The sequence below is a fragment of the Mangifera indica genome, chromosome 7, assembly GCF_011075055.1.
Source record: "Mangifera indica cultivar Alphonso chromosome 7, CATAS_Mindica_2.1, whole genome shotgun sequence".
Lineage (NCBI taxonomy): Eukaryota > Viridiplantae > Streptophyta > Magnoliopsida > Sapindales > Anacardiaceae > Mangifera > Mangifera indica.
Window position 1 is genome coordinate 9,252,008 of NC_058143.1, and position 19,294 is coordinate 9,271,301.

The window sequence follows — 19,294 nt, forward strand, 5'->3', positions numbered from 1 at the left end:
TTTGTTCGATTTTTTCATGACATTCTGTTTGTGTTTGAAAGTAGTTTTGTTTTTGTCGTGTGGTTATTTAAATTGATTTGCTTAGTTTTTGTCCCATATGAAGCTGAAAAATGTTGTTGGCATCATATTGTGATTTTTTTAGATGTTGTGTTGTTGGTTCAATTTGCTTGGATTTCTCCATGATTTGGTTAGTTTTTGTGCTGGAAAATGTCGCATATCGCCTAGGGATAATGATTTAATTTGTGTTGTGGTGCAAATTGATATTTTTGGTTAGAAATGGAAGAAAACAGTGTGACGTCAAAAATGGTTATTGTTCTTAGGTATTTTAAGTGGTTTTCTATTCTATATTGTAATAATATATCGGTAATAATTGGAAGGATTCCTTGGGTAAACTCCAAATCTCATTCAAACCTCGGTTTTTGAGCACCAAATTTGGGTATATAAGATATCAATTTTGTATTTATCTATTACATCTATTATGATATCTTTTGGTCTATAGATACAATCAGCCTTTGCAAATATTGGCTATAATATTTTGCTAAGTGCCTTTTAATTTTTCATTTCTTGTCACAAATAAACTTACTTACATATTATTTTTTATTAGAAAACATAAATTTGAAAAATTTAAAAATTTTTTTTAATAATTAAAAAAATGGAGCTCAACTTTCATGGTTTGAACTCAAGTTAAACATTTTTTAAAACTATGGCTCCAGTTCAAGCTCAAGCCATGACAACTTATTTTTGGGTTCGATCAAACCAAATCGATAATTGAGCACAAGCTATCTTAGATCGAATGGAGTCCTACTCCAACCAAAAACTAATATTGAATAGCGCAAGCAAGACACTAGCGTTCTGAAGACTGAAGGAGTTTATGATATTCATTAAAATAATAGGGCCAAAGTATAATTTGTTTAGGCCAAACGACTATTTCCCACCCAAGGTTTGATGTTTTCTCAAAAGTCCCCCCTTTAACTATGGAAACAACAAATACCCACCCATGGCCGGTTAGATTTAACCAAACCCTAACGCCTGAAAATTTTATCTCTTTTTGCCCCCCTAATCTTTAAAAACTAAAATTTTTCTCCAAATAGGAAGAAAACGTTCGCCGGAAGGAGAGGCTGCTTCGGGAGGGAGAGACCATCGGCAATGGAGCCGGAACGGTCGTCGGAGATTTCAAAATCAAACCCTAAGGTGAAACTACCATTTTTTAAAACTTAGGCTGGAGGAAAATTTTAGTTTTTAAAGTTTATCGGGGCAAAATTAGATTCTATTTTAGTTTATTTTTAATATTATAGCAAAAATGACGATTTTACCTCTACCACCGTTAGGGTTTGGTTAAATCTAACCAGTCATGGGTGGGTGTTTGGTATTTTCATAATTAAAGGGAGAACTTTTGAGAAAACATCAAACCTTGGGTGGGAAATAGTCGTTTGGCCATTTGTTTAATATATCCGCTTTATCACTGTCCCCCTCATTTTCCTTGTTTCAAACTGGATTCCTTTCTCATATTTTCTGTTTTGAATATTAAAATATTGGGGCCTAAGAATATTTGTTTTCCCGTTAAGAATTATTGTGTATTTATTATGTAGATTCCTATTTCCTCATTATATATTTTGTGCCTGTATAAATTGTATCATTCAGACAATTTAATATATACCAAAAATACAATCCTTTTCATATTTTAACACTTTCCAAGAAAATTGAAAACAAAAATAGACTCCAACACAGCGGAAAAAATATATAATTTTCTTAGTGGAAAATGGATCTGTCGACTGTTCAGGTGAAGAACACAAGCTTAACCTCCGTTTGGATGATGAGAAACTTGAAACCCAGCTCGGGAAATTTGGGAAAAGTTGGTGTTTTCGACATCAGGCTTTTGAAAACCAGAGTCCTTTTTTCTTCTAACGTTTATCATCATTCTTTGCTTGTCAAAGCTATGGCTAAGAAGAATCACGACAACCCATCTGGTAATTTTGATTTTAAAATTCTGGGTTAGTTTCCAATTTTGAATTGAATGCCAAATTTCTGGTTAATTTTGTGTTTTTGTGGTTTTGATGATGTGATTTTGTTGTGGTTGATTTTGCAAATTTTGAATCCTGGGGGTTTTCGGTTTGTGAAGATTGGAGGTAAAGAATAAAGTAGAGAAAAGTAATTTTAAAAGGAGTTCTTTTTTTTTTAATGCTGATACAGTATTATACTTGCAGAATTGACATGATTGGATAACATGACTGAATTGTTGTAAAGTAGTTTTTTTTTTTTTTACGACCGTTCAACTACTCAGTTATATTGAGTGAATAATGGTGAAGTAGTTTTCTCTATAGCAGGCCATCTTGATTTGGCAAAGCGTATCCAGTATTCATGCTACAGTATAGTAGAATTTTCCTTTCGCAATAAATTGTTGCTCTTGGAAGACTTTAACTTATTGGGCGTTAATAGTTGCCTTAAATTTTGAAACCTTTTGTGAAATTCTTAAAATTAGCAACCTGGAATGTTGTCGGAAACTGGAAATATGTAAGTGTTTATTGATATATTAGTGATTTAACTTATTGCAATTTTTGTTGTTTTAGATTTTCCCTAGGTGAAGGTTGTGCATTTGGTGATGTTGATTGTTATTCCTAGTTGAAAAGCAATTGCTTTTGACACAATGAATGTCTGGCATGATGCACTAAAGCTGGTTAAAAAAGTAGCCATTAGCAACAATGATAGATTACAATCTTTAGTTGATGAGTGGTGCTATAGATGGGCCGAATGTGGAAAGAAAATTTTGGTTGTTTATATGAGAGATCGTGTGACATCTGTATGTGCAAGCGGTCTTCTTTTAAAAGGAATTTTTCTGCAGTCTATTGCAAAATCATCTTCAACTCCCTTGGTCTTAATGTTTTAATTTTAGGTTAAATTCAGTCTTCAACTCCTTTTTGAAGTAAAATTTTAATTGCCTAGCAGTTTTCCTTTATTTGTCAGAAACTGAAAATTTGTATTGCAAATGGTGATGGGAATGGGATGGAATATGGAAAACTCTTTTGTTCTGTTAATGCAGCGCAACACTCTTAAACTTGTAGGGAAGACTGTGTCCTTATTGTTTAAGGTAGGAAGTGTTTTTATTTGACATTGCAAGGCTTCTGTATTAGGAGTGAATAGTAGCTGATGGATCATTCAATCCTTGAATTGGTCTTTTGGAAATTAATTCCAATTCTCTTTGTACAAGAGAGGGAGTCTTAGTAAGTTACTTTTCTGTTTAGTTTGGTCAAAGACTCTGTAAGCTTTTAATTCTGGAATTGTTTTCAAAAACGATCATTTCAATCTCAAACTGCGTGTTGTAGATGTAAGCATATTTAAACAGAGCATTGATCTTGACAATTGTCTCAAGGAATAATTCTATAAAAGTCACATGGATATTTCATACAGGTATCAGAATTCTTTAATCTGGATTCTGTGCTGTCAAAAGATTCTAAGTTTGTATAATGTTGCTGATCTGTATATACAAAAATTTTTTAAATGGTATTAAAGGAAAGATACTGTGATGATTTGCTGCAATCTTGGGTGATGAAAGAAAGGATAAAGTGAATAAATTAAGTTTCCATTGATAGTAGCTGGCTAAGTCTTCAGTATACATGTATAAGCTCTGCTAGAGACTTTTGTCGTTTACCTAGTTACCGAACTGCATTTATAAAAATGGTCATTTGTTCCTGAACACTGATATGTAGGCTACAGAAGTTATATGCTCTGGCTATGCATGAGAATTAACACTAACTGTAATAGTTTACAAGGTGTTAACTCCTCAATGTTTCTAGTTCTCATAGTGCGTTTTGCTGGATCATTAGTGATAATCAGCTATTTTAAGTAACTTTTAACATATTTAACTTTGTACATGATGATTAATTCAGGAAATGGTGATCGAGAGGGAGATAATTTGAAACGTAATAATTCTTCAGACAACAAATCCAATGACACTGCATCCCAGAAGTCCCATCACATAAACTTGGACTGGAGGGAGTTCAGAGCAAATCTTTTTGCTCAGGAACAGGTGGGGTTTTGTTCCTTAATTGTCTTGCTAGTAATCTATTCAATAAATGAACAGTTCTTGCATTCTAGATGACGCCATTTATATATATTCAATTTATTGCAGTCATTTTTTTCACCTCAAGTGTCCCCTGACCTTCTTTCATATTCACCAACTTTTATATTGTAGATTACTATCAAACACTGCAACCTTGGTAGACAGAGAGGCCTGGACAGGAGTTAAACCTAGTACTTATTGTTTAAGACCAAAAGTTTAACTGCTTAACTTATAGGGTTAGTACAACACGCTCTTTATGATGGTAACTTTAGTTACATATTTTGGATTTTATTTTCTGTGGGATTATACCCTATCTGATCTTTGTTGGTAAAAACTATACTTGTAGGATGGAAACAGATTAATATTGAGACTGAATGTAGAAAAAATTCATATTCTTTAGTTTTGGGGAACAAAAGTATTTAAGTGTACAAGAATAGGGCCTAATTTCTGAAGGCTGTTGTGGTTTCGCTTTTTCTCCCTAGTTCTTTCTGAGATTTAAACAAATATCCATGAACTGTCAGTGAAGATTTCTGTTTTTTTATCAGTTTAACAGCCTGCAACCTGACTTGCTTTCCTACTTGGTTAGCTTTGTGTGTGATATTAGCAGTTTCAACGTACTGGGGTGACCCATTCTAATTTGCATAGATTCAAGGTGATTTTAAGATTTTGATGAGATTCTTTTTTTTTTTTTTTCCCTTTTATAGGATGGTATGGTAAATTTTTTTTCATGCCTTGATGTGAAATATACAATTAAAAAAAAAGAAAAAGAAAAAGAAATAAGGAAGAAAGAAAGGACACCTCAAATATTATGATTAGACTTGTGGTAAAAAATGAAGCATACTACTTAATTTAAAACTTGCACTTCTGTTACATGAACAGGTAGAAAAGACAGACTCTGATCCTCAAAACCAATGTGGGACAACTCATGAGTCCAGACCTCTTGGCCTAAAATGGGCCCACCCTATTACATTTCCTGAGACAGGCTGTGTCCTTGTTGCCAGTGAAAGGTTTGATGGGCATAGTACATTTGAGAGAGCTGTTGTTCTTCTAATTAGGTCTGGAACAATACATCCAGAGGAGGCATTAGGAGTACTGATTAACCACCCATTTCACAAAAGGGTCAAGCACATGAAACCTGCAAATATTGAACTAGCTACTACTTTTGCTGATTGTTCATTGCACTTGGGTGGACCTGTGGATGACAAAGTGTTTCTTTTAAAAACAGGGCGGTCTAAACTTTCTGGGTTTGAAGAGGTAATTCCTGGCCTATATTTTGGAGTTCAAAGCAAATTGGATGAAGCCGCAGGGCTAGTGAAGAAAGGGGTGCTTAAGCCTCAGGATTTAAAATTCTATCTTGGTTATGCTGGATGGGAGCTGGATCAATTGGGAGATTATATTGAATCAGAATACTGGTATGCCGCTTCCTGTAGCTCTGATTTTATCTTTGATGCATTATCGGTTTCATCATCAGAAAATTTATGGGAGGAAATTTTGCAACTAATGGGCGGTCACTATTCAGAATTGAGCCAGAAGCCAAAGCAAGATCTGTAGGTACATTTTAGCTTAATGGTTTCACCTAGGATTAAAATTATATTATCATTTAAGATATAGAACCAAAGTATCTGTGAAGCCAAATGTACAAAAATTTCACTGGCTTTTTCAGTCAGTAGATCTCTTATTCATGTTTTTCCAACGTAAGAACTTTGTTAGTGAATAGCTCTTGTATGTAATAATACATATTATCTGATTATGCTAATTAAAAGTCTCTGTCACAGTCAGGCAATTTTCTTGAATGCTTCCAGAAGTCAAATGAGTCAAGTTGAAAACATTGAAATGAAGATCAAGCAAAAATATACTTAAAGACTGAAGTGGGGTTACATAAGTTCTGGGGATAATGAAAATGTGGATAGGAATTAAACATTCTTGAAGAGTACTAAGAAATAAAAATAAGCAAATAATATAAACTAATTTCTCATGATTAAATTTTTCTAACAGAAACAAAACAGCAATATTAGTTGACGTAACCTGGAATTTGATTAATCATTTTGTGGTAAAATGATTTTGCATCTTACATTTGTTCTTTTGAAAAAGGAATCCGGGCAGCAAATTGTCCTTGGGTAAAATTAGATAAAATAATAGACCTGACAAAAGTTGGCATGCCTGCCTAACATGATACCACATGAAAAAAATTAGGTTAAGGTTATGATTTTTTATATGAAAAGTAGTTTGGATTAGGCTTGGGTTGACCTTCAAAAAATCAGATCAGGTTCCGTTAACACAGAGTCGACTCAAATTGACTTGAAAATGTTAAACGAAATATTGCATAATATTATAATAGTTAAAAACTTCAATATTCTTTTTTTTTTTTCATTTAATAGAAATAATTTCAATCCATATAATCTATATTCCCTAATTTGAATCAACAAATAAATGGACATTGTATCACCAAACACCAAATTTGTATCACCCAAAGATAGACATGGCAAATGGGTTAGGTTGACCCGCAACCCAATCTGAAGCATGCCAAAATGGCCCGACTCAAAAGGGCACGTCTCGCCACTATAGCGAGTCGTGTTTGGCCCGTAGGTCTACAAAGTTGGGCCTTGGGCCTGGGCATCAAACTCATGGGCCAACTCGGTCTAGCCCATGCATAGTGCAAATTGAATTAAAAAAAAAAAAAAAACTAGACCTTATAATTGGGCAGTCTGGAAACTTAAATTTATATAAACTCACCCTCCCCCACTCTCGAAACCACATATATCCAATCTATTTTTTTACTCTCCCTACATTCTTTTCTTTCAATCTCTTTTATGTTCAACATTTTCTTTATTTAATTTTAAAACTTCAATTTCAATATCAATTTCCTCTACATTCTATTCATTCAATTTTTGTATTATTATTTTTTTGTCTTTGGTTTAAATTTTTTAAAACAAATATTTAAATTTACTGATATAAATTTCCTTTCAAATTAATACAACCGAAGATCGTAAATTGTAAGTCAATCCTCCAAATCACATTTTGTTTATATTTTCAAATAATATATAATTATTTTAAATTATTAATTATCGTATCTAATTAAAGAAAATTTTTTAATTTATTGATGCCGTCGTGATAGACCTACTTTTTTGTAACTACGTTTTCATGGCTTACCTTATACTTGAATTGAGACAACTATATTTCAACACTCCACTAGCAAGAAGAATCAACTAACTTGCACGTTTGGTCTTCAAACAAAGTTACTTGTAATTTTTGCTATTCCTATTTTTGTCACTATTCTCTTAATATTTATCAACAACATAATTTCTTTATTGTTTTTACAATTTTGTTAGTTATTCTTTTTCTTTAAAATATTATTATAACGAAAAAACTTAATCTACTTTAAATGAAAAAAAGGTATGCAAACAATTGAAATGACTTAACTTTGTAGACTCAATTGATCAAGCATGGGTGTAATGTAAATATTGTAACAAAGACAGTGTAACGTCTATATTACACGATCTCTGTTATAGTGTTTACATTGCACCTATTTTTGATCAATTGATTCTACAAAAGTGAAGTTGTCCCAATCATTTGAATGTCTTTTTTTGTTTTGAACATGTTAAGTATTTTTGTTATCAAAATATTTTAAAGAAAAATAATAATTAATAAAATTGTAAAAGCAAAATAGAAATAAGTTGTTAATAGACATTAATGGAATGGTGATAGTAGCATGTTTCAAAAAGATGCAAGAGACATTATCGAACGACCATTCGTGTGAGTTATTCAATTCTTCTTGGTGGTTGAGCATATAAAAAATAGTTGTTCTGACTTAAGTGTCTGGTAAGTCAAGAGGATGTAGTTAGAGAAAGCAAATCCATTAAGGATCACCGATAAAATAAAAAATTTTGTTTAATTAGATAGGACAATTAGTAATACACAATAATTTAATATCATTTGGAAATATAAATAAAATATGAGTTGGAGGATTGACTTGCAATTAAAAATTCTCGATTGTATGAGTTGTGTTGTGGGCCTTACATATTTGTAGGGTTGGTTCGACATGGCCCCTCGGCTCGGTGGGCCATGCTACAACTGGCTCGACCCGACTCGATGCTATCTCTATCCAAAGACATTCATTTTAATTTTATAAATCTTTTAAGCAGACTTGTAAAAAACTATTTGTAGTTTATTTATTTCTTTTTTTATTAGTGTATTGTAAATACTACTTATTTGAGCTTATTAGGTTTGGTGCGTTATATTTATATACCTATTAATGGTTTTAATATTTATGACAATCGCATTTATCATATGAATTGCAAATAAAATTTCTTAAATTTTTGACAAGTAGTTGTTAATCTTATTGGTTGTCAATTGCATTATTTTGAAATTGAAGTTATAGACTTATTTGGATTTTTTATCATAATATTATGTTTTTTGTAACATCCGAATTCAGGTGTGTCAGTAAACTCCACTTCCAAAATTACCCTTAGAGTTGATTGTATAACTTGTTGTGTAAAGAAATTACAAAAGAATTATAGAAAACTACTAAATGAACAATATTTTTCAAAGAGGGTAAAATGGTCATTTTATAAAGATTCAAGGGACAAAGTGGGAATTAAAATTGAATGGCACACTTGAAATTATATGGTGGTGCTAAGGGTTTTTGGTAATTGACTAAAGATAAAATAGTAATTTATGGAAAAGATTAAGGGCAAAATGGTCCAAAAGGCTTATAAACTTATGCCTATTCATTTCTCCTTCATTTTTGCCGGAACCTCCATTGTTTGAACTAAAGCTTTCTTTTAATAAAAAATTCATTCAAAAACCTAGCTAAACCATCTAATTTCCAGAGGCTCCAGTTATAAAAATTGTAGATCTATCAATTTTGGTCAGTTCTAAGGTAAGAAATTTAATTTTTAAAATATGTCAAGTTTAGGGTTTTGATGGATGATTATATTTTTGGTTGATTAAGGTTGCCAGAAAGAAGAAAAGAAGGTGAATAAGCTTAAATCATCTATTTAGCAAATAAAAGGTAAGAATTTCATACTTTACATACTTGAAATAAATTTGAGTTAGATTATTTAAATAACCTTTACTTATATAAGTGTGTAAGGTATTAAAATTAAAGTGAATTATGCTTAAAAGGATAAAAAAATTCATTAGGATTCATGATGTAATTTTTGGCTATAAGGGTAAAAAGGTAAATTTTGGCCATAAGGACAAAAATGTCATTTTATGTGATATAGGGTAATTTTGCTTAATTATGTGCATAATATGTGTAATAACCCTTATATTAAGTCTACATTGTATATTTTGAAATTAATTAAATGTATGAGATATATAAACGCATGAGAAGAGAATATGATGTTTGATAAGGAATGAAAAGAATAAAGGAAAACAATGAATGGGTATATTTTATATTATGATTATATATGCATACATGAGGAATCATAACATATGCATGATTTAGAAAAAAATAAAGAAAGAGGAAAAACATTTTCTAAGTCATGCATGTTTTCAGAAAATGGAAAATAAGTATTTTTGATTTTATAATGACTCATATGATACAGGAAAGTAGAAAACATACTTAAAATCCTTACACGCGAGCTGTACTGTGTGGACAACAAAGAAAATAATCGGTTGTACTGTGTGGACAACCAGCTGTACTGTGTGGACAGTCAAAGAAAAATATCAGCTGTATTGTGTGAACAGTCAAAGAATAATATTAGTTGTACTTTGTAGACAGCAAAGAAAAAAAATATGCGTGTAAGAGAGAATTATACTTTGTATAGTGACTGCAAGTACTATCATATGTAGTCTAGATCGGTCAATGAGAAAGAGAGAGAAAAAAATTAGTAAATATTTTATGAAAGTCATTTGCATTAGAATTATGCATACAAGCCTGTGTGGCTGATAAAGAGTTGAGAAAGATGTACGATCAGAAAATAGAAATGATATGGCACTCATACATGCATAAATCATAACGAGTGAATCATATCTGTATAGTAAGAAAATGAATAAATGTGTGAAAGAAAAGAATTATGATATGTGTTAAATGCGTGTTCTGTGTCAATTATTTTGTTGTAAATAGTTCAGACACGTTGAGTATGAAAAAGATTAAAAAAGATTAGTACTGGTATAAAATGCTTTAAGTGTTGAGTATGATTTTCTTACTGAGCCATAGTCGTTCACTCTGTTTAATTTAATATTTTACAGGTAAAGAAATGCAGCAAAGGTTCCCGGGGAGCACTAATGAGACATGAGGCTGAGGGGTGAAGGCACCATATTGTTGTTGATTTATATGTTTTGATGTATATGTGAATATATGCATATATATATATATATATATATATATATATATATATATATATATATATATATATATATATATATATATATATATATACTTGATGTAGATATTGGTGGATATCTATATATATGATTTTGTATAGCTATATCTATATATGTATATATATATGGCTAGTTATGAAAATTGATTATAAAGTTTCTGTGGGTGATAATTTTTATAATTGTTATTATTATGTACTTATTTTATTAATTGTGATTAAGTTGATGAAAATCCAGTCGGTTGGTAGGACTGGTTTATGTGAATTGCTAATTGGGAGTGTTACATGGTGTAATTAAAAAGAGAAAATATTCCCCGGGCCCTCTAAAATAGGGGAACTCTTGCCGTTTTTCTGAAACACACCCAATGGTTAGGAGAGGTTACATTTTTTTTTTTTTTTAATTTCTACAATTTATCATATAAAGGGATAGTAAACAAGTTATTTGTATTAGCTAGAAATAGAACAATTTTGTTTAGACAAAATATCGTTTCACGTCACAATGTCTCATTGTGTATTATTTTGTAAAAAATTATATTATTTTTTGACATTTAACAAAGTGTTTTGTTTTGTGATTAATTATATCGTTGTATATTATTTTTTGAAACAACTTTACCTATTATATAGTTTGAATTAATTTAGGTCAGTTCGGGTTAGCAAGAAAATCTTTTAATTTGGTATAGGTTTGAAAATTTTTTACATAATTCTATTTTGGATCAGATTAGAGTGTAGTGATTTTAATATGAAACCTGAATTGAAAAATCTGCTAGGTCTAAAAATGTAAAATGAACAAATATTGCCTCTGGAATTGATTTGATCATATTCATTGCGGTTCCCTTTCATGTATTTCATACCAACCTATTTTTATCAACTTTCTTGGATTGCTTAGGCTTGTTTAAGTGATCATATCGTTCTTCTAATCCCAGCTTTTATATAGACAGAGACAAATTAATTATCAAAGAATTTATATATATATATATATATATATATATAATAACGAAAAAGAATTCGTTTAAATATTAAAATCTCTAATCAAGAGAGGATTCTGATTCTCCAAAATAAATATATAGCCTGATAAACTTGGAGAAATTAGGCAAAATGCGAATATGATCAGAAAACAAGAGTTACGTTACAATGAGTACATAAAATATTGGCTTGTGCCCAGCCCCCCTTCCCCTGTACAAAGTAAATTTTCCTAGCCGTATGGTACAAAACACAGATAATCGAGGAAAATTTATGAACAAACGCTAATTGATTTATCATTTCCGAAACATTTTTTTACTGCTAAAGAATCTCACAAATACCATTCAGGATAGACCAATTCAAAATCATTCGTTAAGCAACCATGGCATATCACTCTCCCCAGTATGACGATCACAAGCAAAGAAGGTTTCCCTGGAGAGATCAGCTGCTTTTCCCTGTTGAAGTAGTTGAATTTCCAGGAGGGTACCATGTTTAAAAGAAAGCAGAGTAAAGAGCTCTAGAGAATCATTGGGCATATATTCCGTGATTGTATGTCTGACTACGAACCTCATTGTTTTGGTGGGTTCTGACCTTAACACGAGCTTTACGAACAGCCTGTTGTATTTGTCTCTCATGCTCTTTCACTATGTCATCCATGTTTTCTCCAAGAGGCATCAACGGTCCAGAGCACTGAATCTTGTTTTTCTTTGGTACATGCCCCTGGCAAAACAGAAATGCATTTCATATTTAAAGAATAACCAGTGTTGCATCATCCCGATTAATCTTTTGAAAAATGACCCAATGTATTAGAACAGCACTAAACATGTGCTCCTCTAAATCAAGAAATGACAAAAACAAGGCCGTCTAGATATTTATAGTGTAACATGCTTCTTTGCCTGAATGTCTCCAATTATCTCTTTATGTTCACGCACTGTTAATTGCCTTTGAATTGGTGCGCATCATTGAATTCTCCTTTTTGGCAATTTATGGGAAATCCCTGAGAAAAATAATTTATGTTATTCAATAAAACCAACACCTAAAAATAATGCAGTAAACACTAAATAAATCAAATGAGAAGTTAAGTCAAATAAAATTAAAAAAATGAAAAAAGGAGGTTACTATGAACAGTAATATGAAAACAATATGTTACTATCTCTATCAATGATCGAATGATATCGGATCAAACACTAACTCAATCCTACTATAGTTATAAATTTAGTTGGTTACCATCATCCGTTAGTGGGTCTATAAACTCTCTTGCTTAGGAGTGATGAATCATTTGTTGGTTAAATATAGTCGTTATACATATCTTGACAATATCAATCACCACTTTTCTAGAAATCCTCATAATGAACTACATTGGGTTGGTGTCAAACTAGATCGATCCTTATACAAAATAGTCTAATGATCTCAAGTATAAGGATCATATGTATCTCTTCCATAGACACTAAAACAACTATTCATATGAAATCCTCTCAACAAATTTATTTAGTGAACATGTCTATAACATGCACCTATGTGTTGCACCAAGTTGTTAACAAACAATTTGTCATCATCTTTTGATGGGGTCGTTTAAAAGTATAATAGTTTTGGCATTATTGCCCGTACTCTTGGTCATAGTAATATTAGAACTACAAATGTTTTAAGAATGACAACCTAAGGTACACATAGAGTTCTCACAATCTGTTGCCATGATTAAGCCTCTCGTCATGATTCAACCATTCTAAGGACAATTATCTATACTGCAAGTATAATGTAAGATAATGAACTGCTATATTTATTGATTAAAATAATAATGATTACATAAAATTACAACAGTGACAATTGACTCTAAGACACTATCCTAACAATAACAACCCTCATGTTTTCACATCTTAGATTCTTAAATACAAATCACACAACAATGGTTTTTTAAACCAATGTCATAGATCACACAACTAAAAGAAGTAGATGAAGAAGAAGATGCAAAGAATGTCATGCATGTAGGAGAAAACAAGAATCAACTATGAATTAAACTCATGAGAGAAGGATAAGTCTTATTACCTACTCCTTTGCCTCCAATATGGATATAGGATGATGGATTAAACTTCTCAAAAGAAATAGCCTCCAAAGACCAAGCTTGAGAGCTAAAGAGAGGTAAGAGACTCTGTTTTTCAAGTGAGAGAAATAAATCACTTAAAATGAAGACTAGTTTATCTAATGAACTAAAAAGTTTCTTTTATAGTGGTGATTTATTGGTAATTAACATTTGGCCCATTAAAAACTTAATTTAAACTAAGCCCATGTTAGTATATCAAATAGGTACTTTAGCCACCTGTAACCTCTTATAACTAATAGGTGTGTTACAGAAAAACGACAAGAGTTTCCCTGTTTTAGAGGGCCTAGGAATTTTTTTTTTTTAACTATGCCTTGTAACACTCTTAATTAGCAATTAACATAAACCAGTCCTACCAATTGACTGAATTTTCATCAACTCAATCACAATTAACAAAATAAGTACATAATAATAACCACCATAAAAATTGCCACCCATAAAAACTTTATAACCAATTTTATATATATATATACACAATCACATATATACATATACGAAATAAAATATATGCATATCCACCAATATTTATATCAAGTATATATTTATGCATCTATTCACATATACATCAAAACATATAAATCAACAAAAATATGGTGTTTTTCTCCTTTAGCCTCATGTCTCATTAGTACTCCTCGGGAACCTTTGCTGCAACTCTTTACCTGTAAAATATTAAATTAAACAGAGTAAGCGACCATGACTCAGTAAGAAAATCATACTCAATACTTCAAACATTTCATACCAATACTAATCTCTTCCATACTTAGCGTGTTTGGGCTATTCACATACAAAATAATTGACACAAAACACGCATTAAACACATATCATAATTTTCTTCTTTCACCCATTTATTCATTTCTTTACTATACAAATATGATTCACTTGTTATGATTTATGCATGTATGAGTGTCATGACTTTTCTATTTTCTGATTGTACATCTTTTTCAACTCTTTATCAACCACATAGGTTTGCATGTATGATTCTAATGCAAATGACTTTCATAAAATATTTACTAATTATTTCTCTCTTTTTTTTTTTGGTTAAATATTTTCATTAACTGGTCTAGACTACATAAAACAGTACTCGCAGTTACCATACAAGGTATAATCCTTTCTTACATGCATATTTCTCTATTTTTTTTTGTTGTCTACATAATACAACTGACATTTTTTTCTTTGTTGTCCACACAATATAGCTGATATCTTTCTTTGCTATCCACACAGTACAGTCGCGTGTAAGGATTTTAAGCATGTTTTCTGTTTTCCTGTATTATATGAGTCATTATAAAACCAAAAACATTTGTTTTCCATTTTCTGAAAACATGCATAACTTAGAAAATGTTTTTCCTCTTTCTTTATTTTTCTAAAATCATGCATATGCTATGATTCCTCATGTATGCATGTATAACCATAATATGAAATATGCATATTCATTGTTTTCCCTTATTCTTTTCACTCCTTATCAAACATCATATTATTTTCTCATGTATTTATATATATCTCATACATCAAATTAATTTTAAAATATACAATATAGGCTTAATATAAGGGCTATTCCACATATCATGCACATAATTAAGCAAAAATTAACCTTATGGATAAAATTACATGCTTACCCTTAATGCAAATTCTTTCATCAATTCATCATTTCTCATATATTCAACACACAAAATCCACAAAGCTAACCCTAGGAATATGAAATGTCTAAAATACCCTTTATGGCCAAAAATTACATCATGAATCCTAATGAATTTCTTTATCCTTTTAAGCATAAATCACCTTAATTCTAATACCTTACATATTTATACAAGTAAAGGTTATTTAAATAACCTAGCTCAAATTACTTCAAGTATGTAAAGTATGAAATTCTTACATTTTCTTTACTAATTAGGTGATTTAAGTCTATCCTCCTTCTTTTCTTCTTTCTAGCAACCTTAATCAACCAAAAACATAATCATCCATCAAAACTCTAAACTTGACATCTCTTAAAAATTAAACTTTTTACCTTAAGACTTATCAAAATTGATAGATCTACACTTTTTATAATTGGAGGCTCTAGAAATTAGGTGGTTTAGCTAGGTTTTTTTGATGAATTTTGCTTAAAGGAAAAACTTTAGTTAAAATTATGGAGATTCTCAGCTAAGGAAGAAGAAAATGAATAGTTGGTTGATTTTATAAGCTTTTTTGACTAATTTACCCTTAACATTTTTCATAAATAACTATTTTATCTTTAGCTAATTACTAAAAACCCTTAGTACCACCATATAATTTCAAATGTGCCATTCAATTTACATTCCCATTTTGTCTCTTAAATCCTTTTAAAATGACTATTTTACCCCCTTTGAAATTATTGCTCATTTAGTAATTTTCTATAATTCTTTTACAATTTCTTTAAGGCCAAACGACTATTTCCCACCCAAGGTTTGATGTTTTCTCAAAAGTCCCCCCTTTAACTATGGAAACCCCAAACACCCACCCATGACCGGTTAGATTTAACAAAACCCTAACGGTGGTAGGGGTAAAATCGTCATTTTTGTTATAATATTAAAAATAAACTAAAATAGAATCTAATTTTGCCCTCTTAAACTTTCAAAACTAAAATTTTCCCCCAGCCTAAGTTTTAAAAAATGGCAGTTTCACCCTAGGGTTTGGTTTTGAAATCTTCGGCGACTGTTCCGGTGATCGTTCCGGCTCCATTGCCGACGACCTCTCCCTCCCGAAGCAGCCTCCCGAAGTTCTTCGTCTCCCAAGGTGTTTTTGACGTCGATCGAGCCTCCAAATGGGAGGAAAGCATTCGTCGGAAGGAAAGGCCGCTTCGGGAGGGAGAGGTCGTCGGCAATGGAGCCGAAACGGTCGTCGGAGATTTCAAAACCAAACCCTAGGGTGAAACTGCCATTTTTTAAAATTTAGGCTGGGGGAAAATTTTTAGTTTTTAAAGTTTAGGGGGGCAAAAAGAGATAAAATTTTCAGGCGTTAGAGTTTGGTTAAATCTAACCGGTCATGGGTGGGTATTTGGTGTTTCCATAGTTAAAGAGGGGACTTTTGAGAAAACATCAAACCTTGGGTGGGAATAGTCCTTTGGCCTTTCTTTAAACAACAAGTTATAAAATCAATTCTAAGGGTAATTTTGAAAGTAGAGTTCATTGGCATACCTGAATCTGAGTGTTACATTTCTTCCCCCTTTAAAAGAATTTCGTCCTCAAAATTTAAACAAATAGGTTGGGAAATCTCTCTCTCATTTGTTGCTCAACCACCCATGTAGCTTTTTCTACCTTATGATTCTTCCATAATACCTTCACTAATGGAATTGTCTTATTTCGGAGGTCTTTTATTTTTCTGTCTAGTATATGCACCGATTGCTCCTCATAAGCTAAATCTTCTTTTAATTCCACATCATCTGATTTCAATACATGTGAAGGATCGCTGACATACTTTCTCAACAAAGAAATATGAAATACATTATGAACTCGATCTATACTAGATGGAAGTGCAAGTCTATAAGCCACCTTGCCTACTCTTTCTAAAATTTCAAATGGGCCAATAAATCTTAAAGCAAGTTTCCCTTTTCTTCCAAATCTCATCACATGCTTGTAAGGGGCTACTTTCACAAAAACTTTGTCACCCGGTGGAAACTCTATTTCCTTCCTTTTCAAATCTACATAACTCTTTTGTCAGTCCTGAGCTTGCTTCAATCTAGTCTTGATAGTCTTTATGTCTTCTACCATTCTTTGGGTTAACGCAGGCCCAAGAACTTGACTCAAATCATCTCGTTCTCCTATGTCATCCCAGTATAATGGGGATCTACACTTTCTTCCATAAAGAGCCTCATATGGTGCCATTTTAATGGTGGACTGATAGCTATTATTATATGCAAATTCTATCAATGGAATCATTTCATGCCAAGTCATTTTGTAATCTAAACAATAGGCCCTCAACATATCCTCTAGTATTTGATTCACCTTTTCTGTCTGACCATTTGTTTAAGGATGATATATTGTGCTAAATGCTAGCCTAGTACCCAATGCTCTCTGTAAACTACCCTAAAAAGCTGAAACAAATCTAGGGTCTCTATTTGACACAATAGTTTTTGATACGCCATGTAATCTCACAATCTCCCGTACATAAATCTGGGCCAGTTGATTTGAAGCAAAACTATCTTTCACTTGAATAAAATATGTCAATTTAGTCAATCTATCTACAATCACCTATAGTGCATTAAGCCTTTTTTTACTCAAGGTAGGCCAATGATGAAATCCATTGAAATATCTTCCCACTTCCATTCAGGAATACTAAGTGGTTGGAGCAAACCTGAAGGTCTCTGATGTTTGACCTTGACCTGTTGACATACCAAACACTTAGCTACATATTCACCAATATCTTTCTTCATACCTATCCACCAATAAGTTTTCTTTAAATCCTTATACATCTTTACTGCCCCAAGGTAGGCAGTGTAAAGTGTATCATGTGCTTCACTCGATTTTCTTTCTCAATTCCAAATCTTGAGGATTACATACCCTGTTTCTAAACTTGAGCATGACATCTATCATTTGAAACTCAATTGCTTTCCCCTCACATATCTGTTGACTCATTTTCTGGCATTACAAATCTTATACTTGTTTTTCTTTTATTTCATTGAAGAGACTAGGTTGAATTTCCAATCTGGCCACTCGACTCCCTATCACCTCAATTTGTTCCCTTTAAAACTCTTCTTGTAACTCTATCTGAGTGGTGAGATGAACTATGACAATCTTTCTACTCAAGGCATTAGCTACCACATTTGCTTTACCTGGCTGATATTTAATATCACATTCATAATCTTTAACTAGTTCCAACCATCTTCTTTGTCGCATATTCAAGTCTTTCTGAGTGAACAAATATTTTAGACTTTTATGATCAGTGTAAATATTACATTTAACTCCATATAAATAATGCCTCCAAATTTTTAAAGCAAAAACCACTGTCGCTAACTCTAAATCATGGGTAGGGTAATGTGTTTCATAATCTTTTAACTGTCGAGAGGCATACGCTATCACCTTACCCCTTTGCATCAACACGACTCCTAAGCCATTATACGAGGCATCACAATAAATATCATAGTCTATACCCTCTTCTGATAATACTAAAATAAGAGCTGTAGTCAACTGCCTTTTTAGCTCTTGGAAACTCTTTTCATAAGCTTCAGTCCATAGAAAAGAAGTTCCTTGTCTAGTAAGAGTTATAAGTGGCTTGGCCAACTGGGCAAAACCTTGTACAAATCTCTTGTAATAGCCGGGTAACCCTAAAAAGGTTATGATCTCTTTCACTATCTTTGGCCTCGCCCATTCAAGTATTGTTTTCATTTTACTGGGGTTTACAGCTATACCTTCTTTAGTAACCACGTGTCCCAAAAATACTACCCGATCCAACCAGAATTCACACTTAGAGAATTTGTCCTACAATTTTTTTTCTTTTAATCTTTGTAGCATAAATCTCAAGTGTTCAGTATGTTCTTCTTCTGATATAGAGTATATCAAGATATCATCAATAAATACCACCAAGAATTTGTCAAGGCAATCATGTAATACTTGATTCATTAAATCCATAAAGATTGTTGGAGCATTAGTCAATCTAAAGGGCATCACCACAAACTTGTAGTGCTCGTAACGGGTCTGAAAAGTTGTCTTTGGAATATCTTGCTCTACAATCCTCACCTGGTGATAACCTGACCTTAAGTCAATTTTGGAGAACACAAAAGCTCCTTTCAATTGATCAAATAAATCATCAATTTGAGGCAACGAGTATTTATTCTTCGCTGTTAGTTTATTCAACTCCCTGTAATCTCTGTACATTCAAAGCGACCCATCTTTCTTTTTGACAAAT

At 32.0% G+C, this 19,294-nt stretch overlaps 1 protein-coding gene across 1 annotated transcript; it reads left to right on the forward strand.

Moving 5' to 3' along the window:
* Positions 1-1,479: 1,479 nt before the first annotated feature.
* Positions 1,480-5,850, forward strand: LOC123220310 (UPF0301 protein Plut_0637-like). The gene is made up of 3 exons (XM_044642443.1): positions 1,480-1,967; positions 3,885-4,024; positions 4,937-5,850. Exons 1-3 carry the CDS (start codon positions 1,760-1,762, stop codon positions 5,606-5,608), a joined length of 1,020 nt encoding a protein of 339 aa, XP_044498378.1. The 5' UTR covers positions 1,480-1,759; the 3' UTR covers positions 5,609-5,850.
* The last annotated feature ends 13,444 nt before the right edge of the window (positions 5,851-19,294 follow it).

What these genes read in the sequence shown, in the direction of transcription:
- LOC123220310 (XM_044642443.1), top strand. Translation starts at nt 1,760, where the DNA reads ATGGATCTGTCGACTGTTCAGGTGAAGAACACAAGCTTAACCTCCGTT. An exon ending in GAATCACGACAACCCATCTG is followed by an intron (nt 1,968 to 3,884) that starts GTAATTTTGATT and finishes TGATTAATTCAG; the next exon opens with GAAATGGTGATCGAGAGGGA. An exon ending in ATCTTTTTGCTCAGGAACAG is followed by an intron (nt 4,025 to 4,936) that starts GTGGGGTTTTGT and finishes TTACATGAACAG; the next exon opens with GTAGAAAAGACAGACTCTGA.